The sequence below is a fragment of the Pimephales promelas genome, chromosome 5, assembly GCF_988280905.1.
Source record: "Pimephales promelas chromosome 5, fPimPro1.hap1.1, whole genome shotgun sequence".
Taxonomy (NCBI): domain Eukaryota; kingdom Metazoa; phylum Chordata; class Actinopteri; order Cypriniformes; family Leuciscidae; genus Pimephales; species Pimephales promelas.
In genome coordinates, this window is record NC_142773.1 from 26,300,367 (window position 1) to 26,320,546 (window position 20,180).

The 20,180-nt window shown below is 37.5% G+C and overlaps 1 protein-coding gene across 1 annotated transcript in view; it reads left to right on the forward strand.

The window, feature by feature from the left end:
* Positions 1–20,180, forward strand: part of brinp2 (BMP/retinoic acid inducible neural specific 2) — a 91,296-nt gene that overhangs the window by 42,419 nt on the left and 28,697 nt on the right. The window contains exons 3-5 of the mRNA XM_039654722.2: positions 3,114–3,304; positions 5,155–5,336; positions 16,547–16,652. Of these exons, the coding sequence (XP_039510656.1) occupies positions 3,114–3,304; positions 5,155–5,336; positions 16,547–16,652 (479 nt within the window). The remainder of the gene's footprint in view (positions 1–3,113; positions 3,305–5,154; positions 5,337–16,546; positions 16,653–20,180) is intronic.

Below are 20,180 nucleotides of genomic sequence, written 5' to 3' on the forward strand. Positions count from 1 at the left end.
GTGCTTTAACACTATTCATATTAGTCGCCACAAGTCTTTGAGCTATAATTATAATTATCTTCAAATTGGTTCCACATTCTACAGAACACTGAAAAAGTGAAAACGTGCTGTTGTTAGCTTAAGGAGCTATTTCTACCGGACCTAGCCCTTAAAATTGTTTTCGCCTGTATAATCTAGTGTATTATTAAATAATATTTTTGATTTAAATCAAACTGGATAATTTAGATGTTACCACATGAAGCATATTTTAGGGTACCTGACAAAACATTTTAACAGTGTAGGGAAAAACAAAAACAAAAAACAAAGACTGTAAATCTGCAAAGCAATTTCACAAAAGTGAAACATTGGACATGTTTGTAATGTCTGCATGAGGGAATGGAAGCAATTTATCATACTTACAGTACTTTAGTTGACAAGAAGTTCCTATTTTATTTTAGATGGACAAAAAAACAAGATGCACTGGGAACAAATATTTCTCAGTAGCACTAAGAGCCTGATAGTATGTCACTCCAGTTTAATTCATGTCAGCTCTGATCTGATTTCATACTGAGGCAAAGTGTGAAGGTCATTAGGGAACGTGATGTCCATGGAATGGAATTTCCAGCCACTGCAGATAAACTACACTCTTAAAGGTTCTTGGAGGAACCCAAAATGATTATTTTATGGCTTTGCTGCAAAAACAAAAAACAAAACACTATACAACACCTAAATTTGCTCACTCATATTGTTCTAAATAGGATGATTTTCATTTATGGAGGACAAAAGACTAATCTTTAGGTGAATATCCTGCCAAATCTTTTCTGTTCTGAATATGAATGAGGACTGGAATCTCCAAAATTTCAAATGCACCGTAAAACTACCATAAACGTCATCCATATGGCTCTTTATTCCAAATTGTCTTCAGTCATTAGATAGCTTTGTGTAAGAAAGAGACTGAAAGTTAAGTCATTATTCACTGAAAATTTTGACATTCACTCATTCTCTCACTGGCATGTTCATCAGAAAAAGTTAGTGAACAAATCGGATCTTAAAACTCTTCTCAATCAATTAATCTCATTTGAACATAATCATACAAACCTTTACAACTGTAATCACACAGCAATATGAATAACCAACCCGATCTCACGGGAATTCGTACGAATGAGATGGATAGGTTTAGGTATATGTAATGTGGGAGTAATTGGATCTGGATCCAACTCCTCCCCCGTGATTTCATGTTCTGCAGTGAGGACCATCTCCAATAATTCCTCAGCTGGAGTTACAGGAATCTGTATTTTCTACTAAAATGTATTATTAGAGGACCAAAAGGCAACTAGAAAAAAATCTAATTAGAGCATGTAGCACTGAGATTCAGGCTAATTTCAATGTAAAATCAGAGCCTCTGCTACTTGATTTGGAAAAAAAAAAACCTCAGTGCACAACACAATCCTTTATCCCATTAACAGCATTGGTCAATTTACTACAAGAAAAAAAATAAAAAATAAAAAAATAAAAAACAAACTTTAATGACTCTTAAACAGCACTGGCTACTTGACAAGTAATATCTTTTGTCCTTGAAAATGGTTTAAGGTTCTCTTGGAGGAAATGTTTAACTGTCTCAAATTAGCAAAGGAGTGTTGTGAGGCAACCATTATTGTGCTGAGCACAAACACGGCTGCAAAATGCACCGCCAGCACGGGTTCACAGGGGAAATGAAAGAGACTCTAATTGCTATTCAGACTTCCCCTCCTTCATTCACCAAACTCTGCATAGCACTAACCACCATCTACAAGGAATTCTAAAGTAGCAACAATGACTTTGCTATTCAGTCCACCATTGAGCAGAGGACAGAGCATTCATTATATACATCCGATAAAGGCGTGTGTCTCTTTTAATGAGTGAAAAGTTTGAGAGGTGAGGACATATTTTCATAAAGCGCACCTGCCGTCCTCTGCTTGATTGGCAGACTCATACTAACAGGCCAGAAGACCCAGTTTTAATCCACCAGAGCGAGGTGTTGCAGATCAGCAGTTCTCTCTTTCGGGTGTATGTGCTGTACAGATGGAGCCTTAAAGTTAAAATCACAAATTCTTTTTTTACCTCCCTATTGTGACATATATCCGAGTGAATTGGCTTCTTAAAAAAAGAACAAATGCATTCTGGGACTTTTTCCATTGGTTTGCTATTGCTGTGATCTAATGAGTGACAGGTTGTCTCACACCAGTAAACACGTCATCAGAAAGCAGATGTCTTTTCAAGTTCGAGGGGTGGTTATCTTGATTAAAGATAAGGAGGGCACATGAATAAAAAAAAATAAACGTTCATGGATAAATCATTTATAATAAAAACTACAATGATCCATGAACGATAAAAAAAAAATTGTCCACTTTGATTTCATGGTGACTTTAAAGCTTAAGGCAGAAACCAGTCTGACAGATACAATAAAAACAATAAATGGGAGAAGTTAAATTACAGCAAGGCCATGGAATAATACCAGGTGCGGTGCCAACTTGGTATAGTAGTATTAAAAAGCTGAGCGTTTTGGGTGATAGCGTCCCACTCCCCAGCAGAGTTCCAGGTGCTATCAGCTGGTGCTAAAGGCCTATAATTAAGACCATCTATCATCATTAGCTAATGGTCGGACAGCCACTGCTTTCGTTAATTAACTCTTAGAGATTTTCACGAACCGTTTTAAGCCCAAAAGACGATTCCTTTGGGTAGCATCTTCACGGAAGTGCAAGCTTTGTTCTGTGTACATAACTGTAGAAAAACAGTTCTGGGATTGTTATTGGCTTTATAAAATGCACATACGGTAGATACAGAGAGTGTTTGTGCAGGCATGATGCCAGAGTTACAAAGGCTGTCAGTTGCATCATGTAAGCTCTATTGTGTTTATGAGCCTGAATCATGTTTGTCCCGCATTACGATGAGGTGCATCAATATTCAGCACCATGCAATATTTATGCATGCTTTATTTTCTGTACATATCAGCATTTTTCTCTTGCTCTCGCACCTTGTGTGCACACACAGACGTGCAGTTTCCTTTTCTAACAATGGCCGACGAAAAAATGGGTTCCAAAATTCACTACATGCATTAAAGCACTTACTGTAACTTTCTTTGTTTTGTCTTGCAGGGAGTTTAGTCACTGGAAAGTCAACAGCTTGGTGACAGAGAAGAGAGACTTTTTCAAAGCCCCGCTTCCTTTGGCACCTGAGTTTTTACGCAACCTCAGGCTACTGGGGAGAAGGCCGAGCCTTCAGCAGATCCATGAAAATCTGATCAAGAAATATGGCACTCATTTCTTGGTATCAGCCACATTGGGAGGTAAGCCAATATTGTAGATGAGATCTATCTATATAACTAGGGTAACATAATTTATCTAGATTTTGGTAACATATTCTGTTTAGTCACCATCAAAATTACAGTTATGAACATAAAATAGAAAGTGTTTATCTTAGGTCCAGTCATCATTCATTTAAGTCTTTTTTCCTTTTAAATAATATTTGTTTTATGATTAAACTAGTTCAACGGTCAATGGTTGAAAATGGTCACGCGGTGTGAGAAATGAATTTTTATGCAATTGGTAATTTAGTTGTACTGATTTTCTTTAAAGGGATAGTTCACACCAAATTAAAAAAAAAATCTGTCAGTAACTACTTGCCCTCACGTCGATGACTTTCGTTCATTTTCGGAACACAAATTACATTTTTTTGATTAAATCTGAGAGCTGGCTCACTCCTCCATATGGCTTCTAAGGGATTGAAACGGCCCAGAAAAGTTAAAGACATTGTTAAAATAGTCAGAGTGACTAAAGTAGCTCAATCTTAAATTTGTCAAGTGACGAGAATACTATTTGTGTGCAAAAAACAAACAAACAAAAAAAAAAAACGACTTCTTCAAATAATGATTTCCTTTTCTGTGGGCCTCGAGATAGTTCAAGCAACAGTGCAGCGCTTCTGGGTTATACGTCACAAGTAGGCTAACAATTGGCCATGTGGTCATGTGTGTGATGCGTGTGACGTTCGACCTAGAAGCACTGCGCAGTAACACTATACGTAAACTATCTCGAGGCCCAGAGAGAAAGAAATGAATGATCGAGAAATATGGCACTCATTTCTTGATGAACTAACCCTCATGTAGTCTCTCAATGAAAAAAGACAGGAAGGTATAAAGCAGCAATTTAAAAGGATATATTGAGGTGTTTTGAGAATTTAGTGTTGCTTCTGTACAATAATAAAATAAAATAAAAAAGGGCATATGTTTACTATTCATACAGATTCTGACATCCCTGGCATACGTTTATCCATTATTAGACATTAATTTTCTCTTCTCCCTCTGGCACCCAAATAATAAGTAGGGCAGAATGTCCCAGTGGTGGGTTCAAACCTTTCAGTGCGTCTCTTCCAAAATGTTCCACGTTACTGACACTAATTATGATGTCACTTATTGGTCTATGTATGCAGTGAAGCTGCAGAACTTCAGCGACAGGGGAGACAAATGAAGTGGTAAAGCTAGAGTGAACGCTGGTAATTAACGGCTCAAAGCAAAGGAAATGGGGGGACTGTGCTATTGCTTGCATACTAATCAGACTGAAACTAATAGCAACACTCAATCTCATATAGGTAAAGGAGATGCTCCTCAGCCCAGAAAATAGTATTAATCTGAATTTCAGGCTGAGCCACAGATCAAAAATAGCATTTATATATAAAAAAAATAAATCTAAAATTGATCTTCAGAAGAAATGTACGATTTTAACAACCTCCCTTTGGGATAAAAACCCCTTTTGTGTGTGTGCCCATTTCCTTCCTTCAAAATCGTTATTGCTTCTCTGCCTTAACTTCTGTGATTCATATTTAACGAAGACTTGAAAAACTCTATCCACAGTTATTCTATAGGACTTTTATAGGAACAGGAGGCATTACGGGATAACGTGATGGGAAGGGTTTATCTCATGGATTGTGGGAGAGCTGTGGCCCTGCCTTTCTTGTAAGGGCAGGTGTAGGTGGTGTCCACAGTTCATGTTAAACAACTGTACGAAAGACATATGATAGTACACTCTGACAGTCAGTCTCAGAGCAGAACTCACCACTGCTTTGCTGAACATTGTCTTTGGAAAGTGAAGACTTTATGTATTTGGTCTCATGGTTGGTTTTTTTGCATGCATCTTTCCTAAGGGGAGGAATCACTCACGATCTTCTTGGACAAACAGAAGCTGAGCAAAAAGTCAGAGGGCAACGGAAACAGCTCAGTGGTCTCCCTAGAAATCTTGCACCAGTTGGCGGCGTCATACTTCACAGACAGAGAGAGCACCCTACGAAGACTCCACCACCTGCAGATCGCTACATCTGCCATCAAGGTAACAGACGACTCAGCTTCTTCCTTTCTAATCCAAACCAGACTCATTGGAAAATAAGTCTGGTGCCGTGCCGGTGGCGACATTTCTGCTAAATTAGATTATGTTGCTTCTTGACGAGACATCCAGTGAATGGCACTAAAAATATGCACATGTTTTTCAGAAACAGATGAATTTGAATCTGGCAACATTTTATGCTGGCGGTTGTACGTCTTGTGAAAGTTCGAAAATGAAAAGTCCAGTGAGTGGTGCTAAAAGGTTAATGCTGCTATTACATTAAACCCTGTAGTTATAGTGTAATGCAGTACCAGGTAAGATTATGAGCAAGTTTACTATGCCAAAAAAAGCCATATAGACCTTAGTTAGGTTAGAGCCCATACAGAATTTGACATGCATGAAAACGTGTGCAGTGTGAAGGATTGACTTCACTGTATAAGTGTAAAAAATCATATCATTTTCAAAACACACAACTTTAAAAACTGATTCATATAGTTTTTGTCTGCTGAAAGACCAAATCTGGTCAGATGAAAAGAGGTAGTCTCGGTCCGGTTTAAACTGAACAAAGGTTTGGTTCGTTTCTAGCGTGTAAGCATTTTCTGTATGGTTCGGACTTTCAGACCATTTACAGGAAGTTACGGTTCTCGCAGGTTTGCTTGAAGTCTTCTCCGTTACTGCCGGCAGCGATAAAATTGTTCACACAACGAGGACGTTCATTTGGCGAATTTGAACTAGAGTGTAGTTGGTGCTGCAGGTAGTAATGCCGTAATAACAACAGTATAGTGGCAATGATATGCGGTTCATTCATTCTCGTCAAAGTTTTTGTTTTTTGTTATTTTTTTTTATTCTTGCCAAAGTTACCTGCCGAACTGACAAAACACTGACATCAGGCGCATGTCCATTTACAAAAAATGTAACTTATCGATGTCGAGATGCAACCCACATGATGATGACAGGATACAAGTAAAGTTTTAGTGCGCTCTCATAATTGCAATGTGAAACAAAACAAAAACTTACCGAATGTATAAAATGTATCAAAACGTGAACTTTGGTTCGGACTTTCAAGTGCGAAAAGCCTGCGCCGTGTGAAGCATTGGGCGTGAAGCAATTGCCAACGGGCTTAATCAGACCAGAAAATGGTCTGTCAGGAGATTTCCTCATTGCTGACATTGTCACGGTATTAGATCCGCAGTATTTGCTGAAGTCACCATTGTTGGAAGACATTTAGGGATGCTTGCCGACGATTTCCAGGGGATCGTTCGCGTAGATGGCATGGGAATGACAATCAAATCTTTGGAGTCTATGGAGCTGAGTATTGTGCAAGAAAAGCAAAAATATAAGTCTTTATTAAACAGAGCCGAACAGTAACGGAGTACATTTACTTGAGTACAGTTACTGTACAGATTTAGATAATAGACAAAACCATGGATGAAACAATGGATGAAGACACAGCAGGTCCATCCCGGGAATCTGCCAACCCGTCGCCAGACTATTTCAAGTTTTTTAATTTAAAATTACTAAAATTAAACAAAAGTACAGTACTTAAGTACAATTTTGAGGGATCTGTACTTTACTCGAGTATCATTTTTGGGGGGTACTCATGACTTTACTCAAGTACATTTGACAGGGAAATGTTGTACTCTTTACTCCACTACATTTCTATCCATAACCGCGTGTACCCGTTACTACTTCTAAACAAAAAACAAAAACGGAAAAAAGAAAAATCTCGGAAACCCTCAATTTATTGTTTCCCTCTCAAACTTGGATTGTCCAGGTGCCACTGATTGGGACAGCCTATCAGCAATCACCTTCACCTTTCCCGGCAAAGTCAACTCCATGGTCAGATTTAGATAATAGACGAAACCATGGATGAAACAATGGATGAAGACGCAGCAGGTCCATCCCGGGAATCTGCCAACCCGTCGCCAGACTATTTCAAGTTTCTGAATTTAAAATTACCAAAATTATAGATTAAAATTACTTGATTTTACTTTCAATTCCTTTTACATTCTCCAAGGTATTAACATTAACATTTTTCATAACTCCATGTAGGATGTTTCTGTCCATAAATGTAAGCACTGTGGCAGCAGTAATGCAATATTTAGAAAATGTACTCTTGATACTCAAGTACTTTTAAAAACAAGTACTTCAGTACTTTAAATTAAGTAGACATCTGACTGTAAAATTGTGTAAAATTTAGCAAGGGGTATGTGTAGCTACTTGTACTTTTAAGTAATAAAGCTGTGTACTCTGTCCGCCTCTGTTAAATAATAATATCCCCAATAATTATAATTCGAGTGGAAAAATTTTTTAAAAAAAATTACCGTCTCTATGCAGCCTAATTTCAGCTGGATGGAATCTGCAATGAATTGTGCAGTGGTTCTGAATCCTGGTCCTGGGGACCCACAGCTTGATCATCAGCTCGTTATAGGAAAGAGCTCTATGAACTGAACTGGCTGTGTCAGATAAAGGAGACATATAAAATGTGCAGTGTAGTGGGTCCCCAGGCCAGGACCAGGATTGAGAACCACTAGCCTACTGGTACGCTTTTGGATGTTTGCACAAAAATAGCCAAAGGGCATTTTTTTCAATGGGCCAATGTCGGTTTTGTTCTAGCTGACATTTCAGAGTGATTAAAAAAAAACAAAAAAAACAATCTATAAATCTTTGAATGTAAAAGTTTTCCAGTTCTCTTTAAGCCCAAAGAGAAAGTCATTATCTTCCTACAGAGCCATCGTTCCAGTTCATTGTATCTTGCTTCCATTTTACCCACTTTTTTTAAGGCTAAACCTTTTCTTCACAGGATTGAATGTGCTGTGTTTCGATGCATGCTGTTTATTATTTGTCACAATCAGTCCTATAGGCGTTTGAGATGTATGTTTGTTGCCATGGTAACTCTTTAGCAATTAAGGTTCTCGCATTTGCAGCAATGCTATTTCCATGACGTGTCAAGTGGCCCTTGGTCTTACTCGCAGCTGCTGAGTGGGCGTAGAAATGCTGGTGACTGTAACATCATGATTTATTTAGAGGGAGCTCTGCATGACATTACGCTGCTGATCTGAGACAAAAATCATTGACTTTTAATAAAGATATGCACCTGCTTCTATGTTATAGTTTTATATAAGAAATATATCTGTCAGGGTTGGAGATGCTTTCTCAAAATCTCTCAAAGGATATTTCTCACTTGCTAAAATAGCATAATACATTTTTATTTATTTATTTATATAGTGCCTTTTTTAAATACTCAAGACTGCTTTAGAGCTTTAGAGAATTAAAAAAAAAATATGAGGGCAGGAAAAAATGATGACAAAATGAGCTTTTGTTAATATGTTTATGAGCTTTTGCTTAGTATTCAATACTAATTACATAAGCATATTTTCACCGCAATCGATCCAAAGCATACTTGCCAACGTCGCAAAAGCTGATCATGCAATATACCTCATGCTGTGACCATCTTTTGTTATTCACACTAATGCTGGCTAGTCAAAATGAAGTATTTTCAAGCTCTGTCAAACACTGTCAAAGCCAAACTTTCTACCAAGCGCATACTCCTGTGAAGAAAAGTTTTAGCCTCAAAAAAAGTGTGTGAAATGGAAGCAAGATGAAATAGGAACAGGAATGATGGCTCTGTGGGAAGATAATAACTTTCTCTTTGCGCTTCGACATGCTTTTCATTAGCCTGAGCTTTCCCTACACAACATCTGCAGAGATGTTCAATTTAACACGTACAATTTCATTTCAGTATGACCATGGACCTACACACTCATCTGCATGAATTTGCAGCAAATGTGCTCTAGATGTGAAGCTCTGTAGATCGGGATTGCAAAATACATCACGCTATTCAAATTAGATTAGATGTACCATTTTGTAAACATATTCAAAAATGTCCTGCTTGTGCTCAAGAAAAGTGTCAATGGTAACAGTAAATGACACTTTGTGACAGACTGACCTCATCAAATCATATCAGTGATTGTTTTTTTTTAGTTTTTTTTTTTTTTTTTTATGTACACCCCTGAAATGTTTTCAGAGAGCTTTCTAGCATCGCTTTAGGGAGCAGTCTGTCCTGCCAGGTGTTTCTGTCAGGGGAGAGCTAATGAGACGTTACGGGGCTATAGGCCCCTTCTTTGACTGCTTTCTTCCTGCACCCTGTGTGCAAATCAGCCTGATGAATTGGGCACCATAGCAGAAGTGGGTTATCGCGAGCTCATCAATAATGCCATAAAGGATGATCAATTACACCCTCCACTCACAAACAAAGTGCAAAAACACACCAGGAAGCGGCTTCTGGCGGATATCACTTTGCCTTGGTGTAATCAGAGACCACTTAAGACCAAAAATAGCCTGAGATCCTTAGGCAGGTTTAGTGGTGATCAGATTCTGCAGGAACAAACAGTCCTGGGATTAGCTGGTCTTCACAGATCAACAAGATTCTGTTGGCTCAACGGTAAAATTTACACTGCTTTGGAGATTCAATATCAGCGTATTTACGTATGATTTCATAAAGTTTTCCGTTCAGTCTATATCTACAACTAGACTCGCCCCTCTCTGTAATATAACCATTTGTCATAATGACATACTATTAACAGTCACCTCTGTGTAGGACACGGATCTCAGAGTTACCACCAAACCTATGGCCTATGGACATGAGAAGCATATAATTGTAAAGACCATGTTAAAAGACTAGGTACATGTCATTAAAGGTGACACTTCTTTAAACACGCAAGGACATCTCACTTGTCCAAAGGGTACTGGAGTGAAAATGAAAGTCACTGCAGCATTACACAGAATCAATGCAAAACTTACAATCACGTTTGATTCTGATAACCTTTCTCTCATGTTCTTTCTTTCCGCCAATATGGACGGGACACAATTCTAAAATACGCTGTACAGTGTTTCCTGCACAACTATTCAGCAATGCCACAACAGTGAACCAATCTACAGCTCAAAACATACATCGAGATTCAATTCCAGAACAAATGACTCTTACGGTCCAATTATTTTTAGTGAGCCAAAAAGATACAACATGAGCAATGCACAATGATTACCAAACAAATGATTCTTAGTTGCCAGTTCTTTTTAGTGACTCAAAAACATATACAGAGTGACCAGCAGACGTCATGCAACCATACTTCAACATCCGCCGTTTTAGGGTACCCTTTAAGGTTGTTAGATGACGCTATATCTAATCCTAACCCTACCCTAGAACTAAACCTACCCGCGTCAACTGACGTTAAAGGTAAAGCGTCAGATGGATAAAGCACCAGGATCGTCATCTAACTGACGTATGGTCAAAAGCGTCAGTTATTTGACGACTTGGGATGAGACTGTTTTAGAGTGACCAGTTTACGACAGTTACCAAACTGTCAGGTTGATTCTTATGACAAGTTTCTTTTAAGTGAATCAAAAACATGCAACATGAGCAGTTCTGAGACAGTTCTTTATAATGAATGGTCGCGAAACAACACATGGCGCCGGGGCCAATTTACTATGATCACCTAAAAAGTAACTCTTATGTGTCTGGTTCAGGGCTTATGCCAGGAGTGGGCCTCATATTGTAGTAAAATAGTGACATTTAAGTACAGTAGCTTTTATTAACGTGCCTTAGAAAAAAAAATCATTACTGGTGTGCACGTTGATATTTTAAGATATTTCAGGGCAAGTAGCTTAAACATGCATTCTATTCTGGGACTACGTTTAAGCATTGTCTGTGAATCCAGGCAATCATTCTTTGTAGTGACTCATAAACACACAGCATGAGCAGTTTATTGTGATCACCAAACATTTGACTTTTATGAGCCTTTTCTTTGTGAATCCAAAACATAATATAAATATAATTGATTCCAGATGCATATTTATGATGATAATTCGGGACACTGATATATGTAATGGTGACATAACTAACGTGGCATTCACCAACACAGTACTTTTTCTTTCCTTTTTTTTTTTTTTTGTCTGAATGTAAATGAGCACCAGTATTTAAAGGAGGGAGCTCAGAACTCAGCACCATTTATGTCAAGAGCCGCCTCTAGATAGTTGGCACTGGTCAAGTGACTTGACAGTGCCGTATAATCAAAATAAGCTGTCAAATTCAATGAAGCTCAGAATCTGCACTTAAAATCCTGTCACATGTCATGAACTCCTAAACTGCTTTCAGAGCGCATCTGCAGTCTTTAGCCAACTTTGCCTTCCACAGTGGAGGCAGAGGCATTTTTGACAAATGAGTCAACTTGATATATGCATTCCTCCAGCATTTCAAGTGACAAAGAAAAAGCCTGTGTGAGTTTTCAGGGACTGTGGATGATGTGAGATGTTAGAGAATTGGAGAGGAGAGTACTACTGTACCCCAGGTATTCATTTCCTTTGTTATGCCCTTAAGAAAAGCATGCCGAGGAAGCTGTGGAAAAACAGCTCCGGTAAATTTAAGATCAACAACAAAACATGATACTCTCTGAGGAGTCAGGGTGGAAAATGTGGGATTTCAGTGTTATCCGGTTGTTTTGTTAGGTATGATATCATTCCTTACATAGATGGCAATATTACGTGCTGCTGATAAAACTTATACACATTGTGGAGTAAAAACAGCAGGTTGACAAGTAAACTAGAGATTTTGTTGGGCTTAGCATGGAACAGCTGGCTATATTTTTTTATTCATCATCCTCTCTGTAGAGACCTACTTTATAGTGCAACAAAATGAATATATATACACACACACACACACACACACACACACACATATATATATATATATATCATCTTTTAATTTATTTAATTAAAATGTAATCATTTACACAATATTGCAATATTGTTTTTACTGTAATTTGGATTAAGAAAACAGGCAACGTGTCTCACGAGACACATCCTTTTTATTGTATTTTTTGGGGGCATGAGAACAATTTTTTCATCAGATCTTTTATCACTTATGACAGCTTGGTCTGTCTTGAGTATGCTGGTCACATGATTTGCTTCAAATTTTTTTGTGATCAATTAGTCAGCCAGCCTGACCTAAATCCAACATGGCTGCCAGTGGTGCACAGCATTCAGATATTGAGATAAGTAAATATATATTAAACTTACTTTTCTTCTGAAAAAAAAGAAGAAGAATACTGCTAACATTAATAGTGAACATTATTTTAGGCGCTGAAGGAGAAAATTAAGGAATATGTTCATGTTATTATTTAGCACGTTTTGAAGTGTATGAGACACGTTGCCTGTTTAGGGTATTAAAAAAAGGTATTAAACTAGCTCTATTCATAATGCACTATTCAAACTTAAATGATAGTAATTCAAGAATGCTTTGGAATATAGACCTAATTTTGGTCTTGTTTTAAATCACTTGAAATCACACAAAAATTAAAGTATGAAAAATCAAAGCACTTAAATTAAAAATCAAGAATGAAAAAGTTAAGGCAGTTTAAAACTTACATTAAATCAAATATGATATTAGTTTTTATAAATTATGTATTTTAATTTTATTTTTTACTATAAAATTACTATAGAATCAAAGCCAAATATATAACCAAGGTGTGTTCCATATTTGAAGTTGATATCACAAAAATTGGAGTTCCCATGAGATTTTGTTTAGGCATAATAATAGCCACTGGGTGATTTAAATTCCATTGAATTTAATTGTAGGCATTCTGTCACAACAAATTAATACATTTCTGTCCAAATATCACTTCTGTCACAAAATATGGAACCTTGAGACTCAGACCTTTCTGACAACATGTGTTTTGTCAAGATTAAAAAACAAAACAAAACGTTTTGATCATAAATTATGAAACATGACGATGCCCAAAAGGGTACAGTAGGAGCCCATTAAAAGAATTTAGAGTACCGTTAAAACAGAGTTCATAGGCTGAATCTCGAGTTTGTAAGCTTTTGAATTATATATAATTTGTCAACATTAGGTCAGGTGAAATATGTTATATATAATTGATTTAAACATACAGTGGCAGCAATCGTTAACAGATTAATGACATGGTCTTTTTTATACTCTGTTCGGGCAACATATCTCAGGAGACACAACTCATAAAATCCAAAATATATAAATTATATATATATATATATATATATATATTGGATTTGTTTGATTTAAGTCCAGATGATATAAAATTTTAATTAAATTATTTTTTGTTTAGCATTTTCTACTCTTCCCTGTTTAAGGGTTAAAATAAATGCAGCCTTGGTAAGCAGAACAGACTTCCTCGGGATACGTAAAAAAAAAAAATCAGATCAATTACAGCCCATGATAAGTTCTCTCTCTATGTACGTTATAGGCTCAGTATGAAAGACCTTGAGAAAAATAATGAAAAAAAGAAATGATTGGAATGATTTCCTCATGAAGAATGCTTTGTGAAGACAGTTACACGGATTAGTGTCTGGTTTTATGCGTGAGGTAAACAGCCTGGAGTCCTATTGGGATCAGAGCAATTGAGCTGCAGTAAGCAGTCATAAATGACAAGTGATCTAATGAGATACTGGAGTGGGACGGTGTGCAGAGGAGGGCATGTGTACAACACTTCAGAAAAGAGACAGTATTTCATAAATTAATGATAAAGTGTGCATCTGTATGCACACATACCGTATTATGATAAATGTTTATGCTTTCACACAAACTGTCAACATCATCATACGGACTTTACGTAAAGGGATACTTCGGGATTTAGCATTAAGCTTTATATTAGTAGAAAACACGTAGTATTTGTAGAATGTAGAATGGTGTGAAAAGGGAAAAAAAACATTCTGTATGTGGCAGTCCTGTTGGTGAAAATGCCTTGTTAATCCTAGAGGTCAGAGGAGAATGGGCCGACTGATTCAAGCTGATAGAAGAGCAACTTTGACTGAAATAACCACTCGTTACAACCGAGGTATGCAGCAAAGTATTTGTGAAGCCACAACACACACAACCTTGAGGTGGATGGGCTACAACAGCAGAAGACCCCACCGGGTACCACTCATCTCCACTACAAATAAGAAAAAGAGGTTACAATTTGCAAGAGCTCACCAAAATTGGACAGTTGAAGACTGGAAAAATGTTGCCTGGTCTTATGAGTCTCGATTCAGACATTCAGATGGTAGAGTCAGAATTTGGCGTAAACAGAATGAGAACATGGATCCATCATGCCTTGTTACCACTGTGCAGGCTGCTGCTGGTGGTGGTGGTGGTGTTGTGGGGGATGTTTCTTGGCACACTTTAGGCCCCTTAATGCCAATTGGGAATTGTTTAAATGCCACGGCCTACCTGAATATATTTTTTCTGACCATGTCCATCCCTTTATGGCCACCATGTACCCATCCTCTGATGGCTATTTCCAGCAGGATAATGCACCATGTCACAAAGCTTGAATCATTTCAAGTTGGTTTCTTGACATGACAATGAGTTCACTGTACTAAAATGGGCCCCACAGTCACCAGATCTCAACCCAAAGGAGCATCCTTGGGATGTACTGTAGTGGAACGGGAGCTTCGTGCCCTGGATGTGCATTCCACAAATCTACTTCAACTGCAAGATGCAATCCTATCAATATGGGCCAACATTTCTAAAGAATGCTTTCAGCACCTTGTTGAATCAATGCCACGTAGAATTTAGCCAGTTCTGAAGTTGAAAGGGGGTCAAACACAGTATTTGTATGGTGTTCCTAATAATCCTTTAGGTGAGTGGATATTTAATTGCTTAACTGAAATATCCAAACTAATGATTTTGAGGAAATGGTCCCAATTCTATTGGATTAGTGTTGGATTAGCTACAGAATTTCACTTTGATACATAGACCTGACAATGATGTGTAAAATCACCAATTTTGTGAACTGCTGTCAAACCAGAGGCGGTGCCATGCTTCCAGTGGGGCGAAATCTAATGGAAGAAAGCTGTTTTTGCTGGTGAAATATTTGCAAGATATTTCAGAGCATTAAACAAAAATGTTGTTTAAAAGGAAAAACATGATAATTTAATTTGCACAGCCTTTTAATATTAATTAGCTATAAAGGATGTCTTCATAGCTATGGAATTCATAGCCAACTTATCTTGTGAAAAGAATTAATCCTGTATAATTAGAAAACTAGGCTACAAGATTAAAAAAATGCACTACATTAACCAAGTGATATCCTTGTTTCTTATTGACAAAATATATCTAGTCATAGGCTATATATTGTCTGTAGTACACATAAATAAAATTGAAAGATCACTTTCAGTATTAAATATAGCTTAGGTTATGATATAATATCCTGTTACACTTCATTTTGGGAACAATTTAGTCAGCTTTGCTAAAATTTGTGAAGAGCATCAAATTGTAATTCAACAAAGTAACATCAACCAGTTTTTAACATTGTTTGAAACCATAAATACGTTGTGACAATATTCAGCATTTACTGCTTTTGTGAGCTGGCAGATGTTAAATAGTCTCTTTTCAACAAATAGACTAAAACAAAAGCATTGTGCACATCATTGAAGTGATTATGGAGTTGAAATTACCCTAGCAGACTCATTCACTAAATTAAAAATTATCACAGTCAGTCATGTGCCACCCTTGTGGAAAAACAAAACAAAAACACACACAAAAAAAACTTTCACAATATATATTTTACGCACACACACACTACACATACGCACTTTTTGTTTTGAATGATTTTTTGACAGTCATTGATTTGTTAAGTGTTGATGCTATACCTAATGCTTATTTATCCACCAATTTATAAGTGCTTTATCTCATTATTAATTAATTAATGAGAAGACATGTTGAAGACACATGGAAAGGATCCCCATTAGGGCCATCAATATTTAAAAAATACAGCCATTAAAAAAGAAATTCCTGGAGCTTTGCCAAAGTATAATAAGTCCCAGTTGAGATGGGAGGTCAGACACCTTAGTTTAGAATCATAAAAATCTCCTTATTTAACACTAGGGTGCGTTAACAGAAATATGCCACTGCACATGACTCACTGCTCTCAGATTTGAAATTAATAATGCATTGGGACCTAACACTATTGAGTCAATTTGCTATTTCTATGGCGCTCTGCAAAGTGAGCATTTTTGGAGAGCTGTGACATGCTGAAATGGGCTTTGGTGACATTTAGATATTGACTCTGGCTTATTGCACAGGCGTGTCGGTTTGTTTTAGACAACTGCATGTACTCAGCACTCTACGGCTACTGAAGAGGAACAAACAGGTGCATGATTTCAACGATAATAAGGCATTATAATATCTCCTTGTTTCCTAGGTAACGGAGACCAGAACGGGGCCTCTTGGATGCAGTAACTACGACAGCCTGGATTCCGTCAGCTCTGTCTTAGTGCACAGCCCCGAAAATAAAATCCATCTAAAAGGTAAGACAGTTGATGTATTTGACTGTTTTTGAGATCACTAAATGTTCTTTAACTCCTGTGCAATCAAGCCAATTACTGCAGACACTTACAGTATTAGTAAATTCATGATTCTTAATTAAGAATATACTGAATAAATAAAATAGTACGTGGGCAAACAGATTTTGGAAACACTGGAAAATTACATATCCACGAAAAGAAGAAATTCTTGTTTTCTGAGCTATTTTAGTGAAATAATCGATACTAATTCATTTGAACTAATTCACTTATTTAATGACTCACTTATTTAATGACTTGCTAATACTCATACAGTCTCCATGCTTTCTAAAAGCAAGTAAAGGGTTATCAGAAGACAGGCATTTAAAATTGTATTAATTCAACTCACACTCTCGTGACAGCAGGGTCACCACAAGTCAGAGGTGGTCGGATCAGAAAAAAAGAAAAAAAGAGAAAAGTAACAGGACTGAAAAGAGCAAAAAGGAAGGTTTTAAGCCTCTAGCCGTTGCTAATTATACACGTGGCCTGCGTCAATTTCCACTGCCTTCTTGACATTGACATTTAAATTGACAACCTACTTAATACTGCCATCTCCTGAAGCAAGTTCCCTGCTGCCCAGATTCGTGTAACAACTTTAATGAGCTAGCCATAGGGTTCGGCGCCAAAGCTTATCTTTTGCTGAGTAAAGACTTGGGAAAAAAAAAAGTGTAGGATGCGGGGTGCAGTTGTAGTTAAGAGTTTTGAATATATTTAAGCATGTCACTTTCTGCATTCTTTCGTTCACTTTTTGGGGGCTTCCCAGGATATTTTCGATCAAAGTGGTGTGTCCTTTCAGAGAGAAGAATTTAGACCCCTTCAAATTAGGACATCAAGCCGTCAATTCCATAGAGGACTGAAATAATCCACTGGAAAAATTCACGTTCCTCTCGTTCTCTTTAAAAAGGCTGAGGCTCTGGAGGAGGGGGCACACGAGCAGCTATTTAGCTGTCTCCGGTATGAAAGCCATCCAAGTCAGTCTCTTTTGTGAGGCTCCCCACACTGTTGGCTCTCTCCCCAGAAGCCAAAGCTTAAGACGAAGACTGCATCTAATTATGTCTCTTGTTTTTCCACAATCCGACGGATAAATACTGAGGAACACATCATAAATATTCACACTTGGAAGGGAATTTAAAAAGACTGAATATGAAGGCAAAATGCATTGATTCTTTCTTTAAGGATGTCAAACCTGGTAAAGCTGTGAAGAGCATTTTCTCACATAATATAATTAGCAGGTGTTCAGCACCCACAGCTGGGCTGTGAAATCTGAATCTTTCACTTACGTGGTAGAAGAGCTGGTGGATTAATATATTCAGCACTGAATGCTTTCATAAGTAATTCATAGGTGAGTATTGATGAGAAGGCCTGAGAAGAGGATCAAATCTTTCAAAATTAACAGAGGGGTTCTGCTCTCCAAAATGTCTGCATAGATTTCTCTACATTATTTACAATCAAAATTAATTAACTGAAATCAAATTTTTCTTGAGCTTTTGACATCTAAAAGGACATTAAATTCTAAGAATATCCTGTAGGTTTCAGAACTGAAAACGTCCTTGTTAGTCCAATAAAAGCTTTTATTGACACCAGGCTTAGAAAATGACTCGTTTTTCAAAGAGGGGAACTATGACGTCAAAGAGGATAAAACACCACCCCCGCAGAAGAAGATCAACGCCTTCTTCAACACGGCCAATTTAGCCCCGCCCAACGATTCGCGCATTACGCGCATAGCTAAATAGCATAGGCCTACCTAGAGATGACAATCCGGATCAAGCTACCGAGCAATAAAAAATATTGTGCAGTGCCTGTTTGTGGAAGAAGACAGTGGCTGCATAAGCTTCCTCTGAATTCTAATTGGACTGCATAGATAAACTTTATTTTAATGACGTTCCAGCTGACGAGGTAAAACATCGTCCATCTGTTCGCTTCATTTCATTGAGGATTGTTTTGTAAACAAGACTGGATTTGCAGACCGATTAAGAGTAAAGAACGGTGCTGTGCCTTAAATATATTGGATCCGACAGGAATGGTGCAACACACAGACTCTGGGTCGAACATGTATGGGCGAATCATTCCAGTTGCCATGTTACAACATTGGATGTTTTCAAAACAATTTCCCGCACGTACACCGACGGGTGAGTTGAAACTCATCATAATATGCAAAACTGTTATCCACTCACAGCAGTGGGCGTTTACTTCCAAGTCTTCAGTGAGAGACGCCCATAAAAACCGAGCGTTTCTGAGCTGGGCTCAAAAACTACGGTAGAAAATAGCTTATTAGTTATTCATTTTGATGTTTTTGAATGCAAAAACCCATCGAACGTCGTTGACGTAATGACGTTATGTCATTATAATGAGATGTTAAGTCATTATTACGAAATGTTAAATCATTACGAGAAACTTTCTCATTATTACAAGATGTTAAGTCATTATTATGAGAAAGTCTCATTATTATGAGAAAATTACTCATTATTAAGAGATACTAAGTCATAATTACGAGTAAGTTTCTCATTATAATGACTTACAGAATTATAGTTTTTTTACTCAATTGTGGCAGAAACGGGCTTCCATAGCAACGCGACTTCTGAGATAAATATAATTATTTTAGAAAGTGGAAAAAAAGCAGAATGCAAAATACAGATTCATGACTGGTGAAAAATAAAACTACACTCTAAAAAATGCTGGGTTGTTTTAACCCAATTTTGGGTCTAATATGGACAAACCCTAAATGTTGGGTTAAAAATGTAATGTAAAAAATTAACCCAACGGCTGGGTTAGTCCATATTTGACCCAAAGTTGGGTTAAAATAACCCAGCATTTTTTAGAGTGTAATAAGAAGCTAGCCTATATATCTTCAATTCACCTGCAATTGGCAAGTGTGGCAAACAATTAATGTTGGACCCTGTTTACAATTGTACCATCTTGTTACCGCTTGTTCCCAAATCGCTCAAGAAAATCAATAATTAGTTTCCCGGGCAAATGTCAATTCTTCCATTGCCTGCTATCAAAATATCTAATCGGGCAGGAGAATTCCGCAATAGCCGAATTGATTCCCTGTCTGCAGCGTGCCTGCAGTTCATGACAAAGGTTTACGGCCGAATGACCTTGCCACAGAGATTGTTGGTCTTTATTCATCCCATTACCCCATTACTGCGCTGACATAGCAGACCTCTCCGTCCCAAATAGGACTCCCATCACTGATGCTGTTAGCAGTCAGGCTGTCAGTCTCTCTGACCCACTTTACATGCTCTCTGTTTCCCAACTCAGCCTTCACTGTATTGCTGAGCAAATTGAAGGCTGTGAAACGTACTCGGTTACCAACATAACCTCAGTTCTCTCTAGAAGAGGGAACAAGTACTGCGTAATACCTTACGCTAGGGGAAAACCTCTTTTCCACAAAATATTAAAGCCAAAAATTATCCTTAATTTTGAATTAACGTAAAACTCGTTGCGGCAGCATGCAGACATAGGCAAGGCAATCAGCAGACTATCGAGAGAGGC